General features: G+C 54.0%; 1 protein-coding gene across 1 annotated transcript; it reads right to left on the bottom strand.

Moving 5' to 3' along the window:
- Positions 1-931: 931 nt before the first annotated feature.
- LOC123097470 (uncharacterized) lies at positions 932-4388 on the bottom strand. Its single transcript, XM_044519223.1, has 3 exons — positions 3950-4388; positions 2733-2807; positions 932-1192 (listed from the first exon to the last, which is right to left on the bottom strand). The coding sequence occupies exons 1-3, from the start codon at positions 4365-4367 to the stop codon at positions 1119-1121; spliced, it is 567 nt and encodes a 188-aa protein (XP_044375158.1). The 5' UTR covers positions 4368-4388; the 3' UTR covers positions 932-1118.
- Positions 4389-9983: the final 5595 nt, after the last annotated feature.

Below are 9983 nucleotides of genomic sequence, written 5' to 3'. Positions count from 1 at the left end.
ATAGATCGACAATCAATCAAGGTTTGATTTGTCGAACACCAGCTCATGTCAGGGGTGACGTCTGAGCCGATGGGAAGAATTCTAACAGTGAATGATGATTGCAAGCATTCACAAGCATATCGAATCAAATGTTCAGAATAAAGATGATAAAGGATACTGCTGAATATTGCCAGACATCTGGAAAGTATCCATAATGCAAGCAGACAAGTATTTGCCGAGCAATAGTTGGAGAGGATTATAGGAAGATCGGATAGTATTCCAAAGTATCTTGTGAATCACTTGATCAACTAGGAATGAACAAATCCTCGAAAAGTGTGAGGAATTATTCATAGGGTTATTCATGCGGCAAGGAACTGCAGGGCAGTAAGCATAAAGGATTCTCGGAACATCAGAGAGTATTTCAGGACATCTTGTAATAACAAGGGCAACTGGGGATGAAGGTATGAATGACACGTAGGTAGTTACGCATAAGGATTTATCGGTGGTAGGGATCGCAACGGCGAAGGGTACAAGGGTCTCAAGAAAACATCGGAGAGTATCTTCAGAATCTTCTGGTACACCAAGCAATCATCTGGAATGAGGGGCTCTCCGGGAGAAAGTATTTACGAGAACCTAGAGTTAGAGTTAACAAAATCATTTAACCCGAATAGAAGAGAGGTCAGAGTCCCAGAGTATAGACGAGGAATAAAAGATCCTAATACCACCCAATGGCGACGTGGGCCGATAAGCCACACAGCCATGTTAGTAAAACAGTTTTTCTTTGACTAGACTCAACTTTGGTCAAGGAGTTGGAAAGGGGATCCTACAGGCAGTCGGCTCTAATACCAACTTCTGACGCTCCCGATTCGACCGTACACTAATCATACACGCAAATGTGTACGATCAAGATCAGGGACTCAGGGAAAGATATCACAATACAACTCTAGACACAAATCAAAGTAATACAAGCTTCATATTACAAGCCAGGGCCTCGAGGGCTCGAATACAAGCTCGATACACAAGAGTCAGCGGAAGCAACAATATCTGAGTACAGACATAAGTTAGACAAGGATGCCTTAAAAGGCTAGCACAAACATCAACGATCGAAGAGGCAAGGCCTCCTGCCTGAGACCTCCTAACTACTCTTGGTCGTCGGCGGTCTCCACGTAGTAGTATCCGTCAACGGTGGCTTCTGGCTCCAGGGGTACACCATCTGGTTGCATCAACCGGAAAGAAGGAAGGGGGAAAAGGGGTAGCAAAGCAACCGTGAGTACTCATCCAAAGTACTCGCAAGCATCAGATCTATGCTAAGTATGCATTGGTATCAAATGGAAGGGCTATATCTGTGGATTGAACTGCAGAATGCCAGAATAGAGGGGAAGGCCTAGCCTATCGAAGACTTGCATCTTCAAGCAGCTCCAAGCATCTTGCAACATGTAGAAGAGTAAAGAATAGCAGTTTATATTAACAAACATGTTGTAGTATCAACGCCCAGAGGTCCTTCCTCGCCTCCCTACGAGAAAGCAATCTCAGGGCCACATATCCATCACATATCAAGTATCCATTTCTAGTTGTATAAGATCAGGATACAAGTCTGAACGTCCATTACCGTGGACACGGTATTCGAATATATATATCTTCCCTGCAGGGGTGCACCACGTTACCCAACACGCTCGATCACTCTGGCCGGACACACCTTTCTGGGGTCAATGCCCGGCCTTGGAAGATCAACACGTCGTAGCCCTACCTAGGTTCAGCAGAGAGGTCCCCGCCTTCTACATCCTAAGCACTCCGGGGTTTGGGCCCATCGCCCGTTGCACTCCGGGTCGTTGTGTGCAGGGTGGATACCAGCACCACCCGTGTAGTGGATGGCATGATCCGACCGTGCCACAATGCTGAACTGGACATCTGACAAAGCTTCGGCTGATACCACGACGTCGAGGCCCATATCTATTCTCGCGTGGTGGTTAGTGCGTAAAGGCCAACTAGGAACAAATACCCGAACCTGTTAGTGCATTGGGGGCTCGCGGAGACGAGCAGAGACTCACGATAATGTGACCCCGTCGCCCCGTCTCGAGGAAATACGACAAGGGCAAGCCCAGCCCACTTGAGGGCTGCCTGACTTCCCGGCCGTGCGTTGTAACCATCTTGCGGGTGCTCTCCGGGCCCGCCCGACTTTCCCAAAGGTGTCAAGTAATGTAAAGGTAACCGTGTGTCCAAACATTAAGGGGAAAACCCGAGGAATCACCCCCAGATGATTCCACTCAATGTAATCATCAAGGTGAACGTAAGAGGGACCACCCTCGAGGTTCACACTTGAGGTGTTGAACGACAGAGCCGTATAGGGAATGGTGAAAGAGGAAATGACCCTCGATGACCACGACTGAATAGCTACACTACAGAATTAACATCAGGAGTGCGTTATGAGGGATCACCCTCGGCACTCGATAGTAGCTCTATAGAGTCGAGCAACAAAAGGGGCGTGATGTGATGTGAGGTGTCGGGCTCTGTTCTTCGATCACGTAGATCGAGTCGTCGATGATGAAGTAGGGGCAACAAGGACAAGTGGGGGTCACTGATGAATCATGAACCAACCTATACTAAGCAGTTTAGGATAAGCAGGTAAGGTACAACAACAACTACAAAAGCAGGCTATGCATCAGAATAGGAGCAATCAAATAACAGTACAAAATCTAATACAAGCATGAGAGAGTGGAATGGGTGATATAGGGATGATCAAAGGGGGGGCTTGCCTGGTTGCTCAGACAAGAAGAAGGGGTCGTCGTCGACGTAGTCGATCACAGCGGCATCAGCGGCAATCTCGGGGTCTACCGGAGAGAAGAGGGGGAAGAAACAGTAAATACAAGCATACAGTTGCAGCACTAAGCATGACATGACGATACGCGGTGTTAGGCGTGTTCTAACGCGGTGCTACACGATACCGGCAAAGGGGAGAGCATCCGGGAATGTTTCCCCAAAGTTTGGCATTTTCGGACAAACGAACCGATGGGGACGGTTGCAGGTTTCCTATGCTAAGGGCGTGCGGCAGACGGACGGACTGTGTATTCGGATTTGTCTCGTTGTTCTAAGCAACTTTGATGTGGAAAGTTTTTCGATTCGAGCTACGGTTTAATTTCTATGATTTTCCAAAGTTTTAAGCATTTTCTACATTCCTTTTATTTATCTAATTCGTTTAATTACTAAATAGGCAGAATCCTTTTTACACCTACTAGGGGGCTAGCCATGTGTATGACAGTGGGGCCAGGGTCAAAGTCAATAGTTGACCAATCAGGGTTGACAAGTCAACAGGGTCAAAGTGGGGCTCATTTGTCATTTGCCCATGTGCAAAAAGAGAATTAACTAAACTAATTTAAAACAGAGGGCCACGGGTCATAAGCTATTAGGCTAATCAGCACTAAACTGATACTATCTAAATAGCAGAATTAATCCTAGAACTAATCTAGACCTAAACTAGTTTGGGCCGGCACCACACCCACTCACACACACATGCACTCACACAGCACATTCACACACACCACGCTGCATACACACACAGCACACTCACACACACCACGGCCATGGCCAGTAGCAGCCGCAGCCGGAGGTAGCAGGCTGCAGTAGCAGAAGCAACCAAGCAGCAGCATAAGCACGGAGCAGCAGCGGCGGCAACTAGCAGATACAGCAGCAATAAGCAGCAGTAGCAACAGCATAGCGGCAGTTCAAAGCAGTAGCAGCGGAAGAGCATCAGCGGCAGCCAACGCAAGAGAGCAATAGCAAGCGGGGGCATCACGGCTAGGCACGCGTGCGCGCTGAGTGGAGCCGAAGCACGGGTCACGCAGGAGCAGGGGTGGTCAGGGGGCACACGGGCGCGTGGAGCCGAGCTCCCTTCCATGGCGGGGAATGCAAGGGACGGCCAAACAGCGCCGAATTTGAGGGTAAAAAAATAGGGGGAACGGATGCGGGAGCTCACACCAAAGATCGTGGAGGGGTCGGGTTGGCCGGAGCTTGTCGACGATGGGCAAACCGAGCGGCGGATGGCGGCGGATCGACGGTGAGGCAGAGGCGGACGCCAGCGGAGGGGATTGGCGAGGGCGGCGTCGATGTGGCGTCCCGGCTTGTGCTAGTTGGCGAAGAAGAAGCGGAGGAGCGTCCCGGAGCTCCTGGTCAGGGCGGAGTGTCGAGGGGAGGTCGATGGCCGCGGTGGCGCGTGGTGGACGGCGGAGGGCGCGTCGGCCCTTCCTCCAGAACGACAGAGAGGGAGAGGTGGAGATGGGGGGAAGAGGGGGAGATGGATGTGGGCGGTCACGGATTCCTCCAGGGGGTGACGGAACCTTTCTTATCCATCCACGGGGCCGCGGGATCGCCGACACGGCGACATCGACAGCCATGGTGGCCTGGATGGCCGCCACGCCTTCCTCTGCCTCTCCTGCCGAGAGGTCGAAGAAAAGGCCGTGGTGCTGGGCTGGGCTGCACTGTGGCCACGATTGGGCCTAGTGCACAGTAGTGTATTTTGTTTCATTACTTTCCTTTCTGTTTATTGCTATAGCTCTTGTTTTATTTATTGTCAGCAACAAATGATTTTTGTTCTACATGGTACTCCACACATAACTCAAGTACAATATTTTGGTGCTACACACGAAGTTTCATTTTATTTGGGAAAGTTTAAACAATTGTTTAAATTGGAAAGACCATTTTATTTGTTGTTGGCCCGCGTCATAAATTCCTAGGAATTAATTGGTGTGTCAAATAATGTTGGATTCAACATGATCATGATCATCGGAAATTTATAGGATAAGGTGAACATTTTAGTTTTACTACCCAAAGAAATAATTTATTTGACTTATTTTAAATTTAAAAAGGCTTTATTTTTGGACAAGTGGCAAGCTACATAGTAATAATGATGACATGGCCACCATTAAGGGGAGATTACTGTAGCATTATTCTCGGGGTGTTACACAAGCCATCAGCTACGCCACCTCTTTCACGCACGACTCGGCCTCGGGAGGAGCCCCCACAGCCCCCGGCCACGGGAGCCCCAGCCTGTGGCCCGACCTCAGGAGCTCGGCTGCTCTTAGCGCTCGAGCCCCAGGAGGAGTGCTGGACTAAGGAATTCAAAGAGTTCCTGATGCACGGGACGGTGCCGGAGAAGGAAGAGGACACGGAGCGCGTGGCCCAGCAAGCCACGGCATACTGCATTCAAGACGGCGAGTTATACAGGAAACGACCGAACGACGTCACGCTGCGCTGCATCTCCAGCGATCAAGGCAGGGAGCTGCTGATTGACATACACGGCGGGGACTGCGGGCATCACTCGTCGTCACGGACCCTCATCGGCAAGGTGTTCCACACTGGATTCTACTGGCCTACAGCGCTCAACGACGCAGCCGAGCTGGTGAAGTCCTGTGAAGCTTACCAATTCCACGCCAAGCAGATCCATCAGCCTGCTCAGGGCCTCCAAACCATCCCGCTCACGTGTCTAGGGGCTGGACATCTTAGGCCCGTTCCCTCGAGCGCCAGGGGGCTACCGCTATGTCTACGTCGCCATCGACAAGTTTACCAAGTGGGCGGAAGTGGAAGCCGTCCGCACCATTCCAGCCGGCTCTGCTGTCAAGTTCATCAAGGGCCTCGTGAGCCGCTTCGGGGTCCCCAACCGCATCATCACAGATAACGGTTCGCAGTTTACTAGCAACCTCTTCAAAACCTACTCTGCTAACCTTGGAACGTAGATCTGCTATGCTTCGGTGGACCACCCCAGGAGTAACGGTTAGGCCGAACGCGCTAACGCGGAGGTCCTGAGGGGCCTCAAGACCAGGACCTTCAAGAAGAAGCTGGAGGCCTGCGGCAGGGGCTGGCACGACGAGCTCCAGTCCGTGTTGTGGTCCATCCGAACCACCGCCACCAAGCCAACGGGCGAGACTCCATTCTTCCTCGTCTATGGAGCTGAAGCAATCCTTCCTCACGAGGTCAAGCATCGCTCCGCATGGGTCCTAGCGTTCAACGAAACGCAGCAGGACGCCATGCGGGGGATTGATCTCGTGCTGGGGGAGGAACGCCGCCGCGAAGCGGCATTGAGGGCGGCAAGGTACCAACAAGCGCTGCGGCGGTACCACTGCCGCAACATCCGCTCCAGGACGCTCGAGGTGGGCGACCTCGTCCTGAGGCGGGCCCTCTCCAGAGAAGGGCTGCACAAGCTTTCGCCCATGTGGGAGGGCCCGTTCAGGGTCGTTCATGTCTCCAGGCCGGGTGCAGCGCGCCTGGAGACGCAGGACGGGATACCCATCCAGAACGCCAGGAACATCCAGCACCTCCGGAAGTTCTATCCATGAAGCAAGGCCCAGAGCCTGAGAAGCAAGGCCCAGAGCCTGAGAAGAAAGGCCCAGAGCCTGTGAAGAAGGCCCGGTGCCTATGAAGAATCGCCCGTGACACTCTCACGTAATAATGAGTGGGGCTGTACACGCCCCGGAGTGTCAGGAGCGCCAGCCTCAGGCCCTGGGGCTCCCTCCCACGCCTAGTGGACATCACTTAGCTCCGCGCTGGTGAGAAGACTTGAAGACTAGATTAGGTGCCGGACGCGGCTATTCATCTGCTTTCCATAGCTGGCTCGCTTTTCCTTAATCAAAGTTTGCCTTTGGCGTTCCTTGCTGATTTGGTTCCCTCGCCTCTCACTGCATTTTTTCCGGCTCGAGTTTGCTCGTGTTCTCTCTCTCGCCTACCTCACGAGGGGGCTAGGCAGGTGCCCTCGCGAGCATTTTTCTTCTCTCTGCCTTCTTGTGAGCCACCCTCGTTCGAGCCTGGAAGCTGGCACATCTCTCCTAATCTGTGCCCCTCGGGTACCGCGATACAAAGCACCAAGTCAAGGCTGGGGTGGACAGCAAATCCTCTAGCGCACCCCCTAACGAATTATTTTTGCAGTTTCTAAGCAAACGCAGACACCTCGTGAGGGAAAGGGCATCCCAAACGCACCAGGTTAAGTCATCTTTGCGCAAAATAACAACACGACATGGGAATAACACGCACAGTGCATTAACCAATGAACCACAGTTCGATACACGCCCCTCTGGGCCCATAGTGGTTTCGTTTTCTGATGCAGGGAAAAAGGAAAAAGCTAAACAAAGCAGCGTTGCAGCAATCCGTGGACGCAGGCCCTTAGCGACGCCCCGAGCCTAGCCAGACCCCTACTCGCGCTTCACGGAGGCGCGGCGACGGGATGACCCGCTGCCTCCTTCGAAGCAGGCGCGGTGGCGCGGCGGCTGGTCGTAGCCACCACTGCTGGAGCTGTCACCGGAGGAAGAGCCACCGTAGCTGGAAGAGATGCGGTCGCCGCCGAGGGCAGGCTCGCCCTCATCCTCGTCGCGACCGTCACCAAGGCCGAGCACCTCCTCACCGTCGTTCGCCTCTGGGCAGCACCTGGCGCGGCGACCATCTTCCCCAGACACCCTCACATAGAGGATCGATCCACCATCGTACCTAAAGTGGAGGGTGCACCGCCTGCCCAGGCCGCGCGCCCGGGCGAATGTCTGCCAGCCGCGGGCCAGGGCTATGTTGCCCGCGGCGCAAGTCTCGACCGCAACCCAAGAGGCCTTGCTGCAGCAGCCGTCCGCCTGCAGCCAGAGTCCGCCTGGACCAGAGGCCGGCAGTTCGCCGGCGAAGAAGCGCAGAAGTTGGAGCCAGTTGCCGTCCGGGTTCCCCGACCAGCCGACAAACTCCAGCGACACCTCCGCCGTGTGGAAGCGCGGACGAGGAGGCCACGCCACCATAGCACGCCTCCCCTCATCAACCGGACCGCCACGGCTGGGATGACCCACTCCACGTGCCGTGGCGCCGTCTCGGCAACGGGCCACGGCGGGGGTCGCAGCATGCTTGCGCGGGCGGCCACGGCCGCGCCTGGGCACCTGGGAGCCGTGTCCCTCGCGAGGGGCCTTCCCCTTCTCGACGACGGAGAACTTCCTTCGTGGTGCCATGGGTGCCACTGCAAGTGATGGAGCGAGGAGGAAGGAGCAAGCAAGCAAGCAAGGAAGAGATGGGCAATGGGGGCTCCGCCCCCCTCCCCATTTATAGCAAGAGAAGGCCAACCGGCGTCTCCCACGATCGCAGGTAATGATGGTTTTCCTTGCATGTCGCAGGGACTTGTCTAGTCGTGTAGTTGCCGAGGCAACATGGGGAAGCGGAGACGCCCACGCCCAATCAACCGCCACGCGTAAACCGAGGCCGCAGGCTTTTGGGGCCCGCGCTGCTCCGAACTTGACCCTTGGCTTCGCCGCAAAGCCAAGCCCGAGCGCACCTTGGGCCCGGGGGCTACTGTCGGCGTTCTGGGAACGGGGGTCCACAGACTTGCTTGCCTGCGGCCCACGGCGTGGCTAAGCAAGTAGGCCGAACGGCCCATCTTCATCAACAAGGCATCCAAGACCCTCGTGAGGGTCCAAGCCTCGCGAGGCGGACGACGCAAGACCTCCTCTGGAGCGGCTGAGCCAAGCAGGCTCACGAGGAGCGGAGATATCAAGGCAGGGCAAACCTCACGAGGCTCTCGTGACGTGAGCCATGACGAACGGCACCAGGCGGGCGCCAGCGCTCATAGTGTCCTTATTTCCTCGTTGGTGCTAAGGAGGCCAGCGCAGGCGAAGAGTACCGAGGCATCAGGCAAAGGTGGCTATATTAGTGCAACGAGACCAAGACCAGGGAATGGCGAGACGGAGGTCATCGTGAAGCTCAAGGCGGCGTCACCACCAGAGCTTTTCGCAGGCGAAGACCGCTTTTGTCAGGATAGCTGGTACTAGCTGTCCCCCTTCAAATTCGCCCGCCGTTGCTGGCTCCCTTCCCGCTCGATATTTGGGAAGAGGACCAGGGCCTATATAACTAGAGCTGGCCATCCCAGTAGGGGCATTGAGAAATTCGCCCAGCTCTCACCCACACAAGTTAGCCAGGCACAAGAACACCTCAACCTCAGGAGGCTGTTCTTCCCTTGTACTGTTCATCATCAGCCCAAGAGGCAATCCACCACCACCACACTGGAGTAGGTTATTACACCACAACAGTGGCCCGAACCAGTATAAACCTCGTGTCTTTCTGTGTTGCGAGTTCATCGAGTTCGTCCATGAGATCTTAGCGAGCTAGAGCGTAGATCGGTAGGAGGGAAAGACTTCGCGTGCACCCCAGTGTACGAACCTAAGGGTTTGCTAGAACCCCACATCCGACACAGCCTATGCGAGATTTCGGTGGTCAGATACCTGGCTTCTCTTAGCTTCTTGATGTCCTCCTCTGTGACAGAAGAGGGCATCCACCGACCTTGAAGGTTGGATCCGGACATGATTGAAGGTCCGAAACGCCTAGCCTGAGCCTTGGGTGTTGGAACTCGGGGCGGGGGAAGGATTCGATTGAGCGCGAGAAGAAAAGGACAGGCCTTGCCCTCTTTATAAAGAGGGTGAATATCAAGCATCCTCCACGTGGCCGTTTGGAACTTGCCTAAAATCGAGGAGTCATACCAACAAGCATGATTGGGTTACCCATACCCATATTGATGAGAATCCCGTGATAAGGGGAACACGATCTCTGCTTCGACAAGACGTGCCAAAAGAAACTGCCTTGCAAAACGTGTAGTGGCAGGCTGGGAGAAACACTTCGAATAATGACCAGGCCATGATGTGATGTCACCTTATGAAAAGTTATCAGCATATTAGATTTGTGGAAATATTATTCTCTCTAAGGTGGTAAGTGGAGTTTGTTTTGCAGAGCCGGACACTATCCTTGTGTTCAAAATCTTTCATGGAGTATTCGGAGGAGGAACCCGCCTTGCAATGCCGAAGACAATCTACGCGTCGAACTCATCGTCATTGAAGCCTGGTTCAGGGGCTACTGAGGGAGTCCTGGATTAGGGGGTCCTCGGACAGCCGGACTGTTGGACTATGAAGATACAAGATTGAAGACTTCGTCCCTTGTCCGGATGGGACTTACCTTGGCGTGGAAGGCAAGCTTGGCAATACGGATATGTAGATTTCCTCCCTTGTAAC

Source organism: Triticum aestivum, chromosome 4D (assembly GCF_018294505.1).
Source record: "Triticum aestivum cultivar Chinese Spring chromosome 4D, IWGSC CS RefSeq v2.1, whole genome shotgun sequence".
NCBI classification, from domain to species: domain Eukaryota; kingdom Viridiplantae; phylum Streptophyta; class Magnoliopsida; order Poales; family Poaceae; genus Triticum; species Triticum aestivum.
Note: the sequence above shows the minus strand (reverse complement) of the source record. Positions and strands in the feature narration are given on the sequence as shown.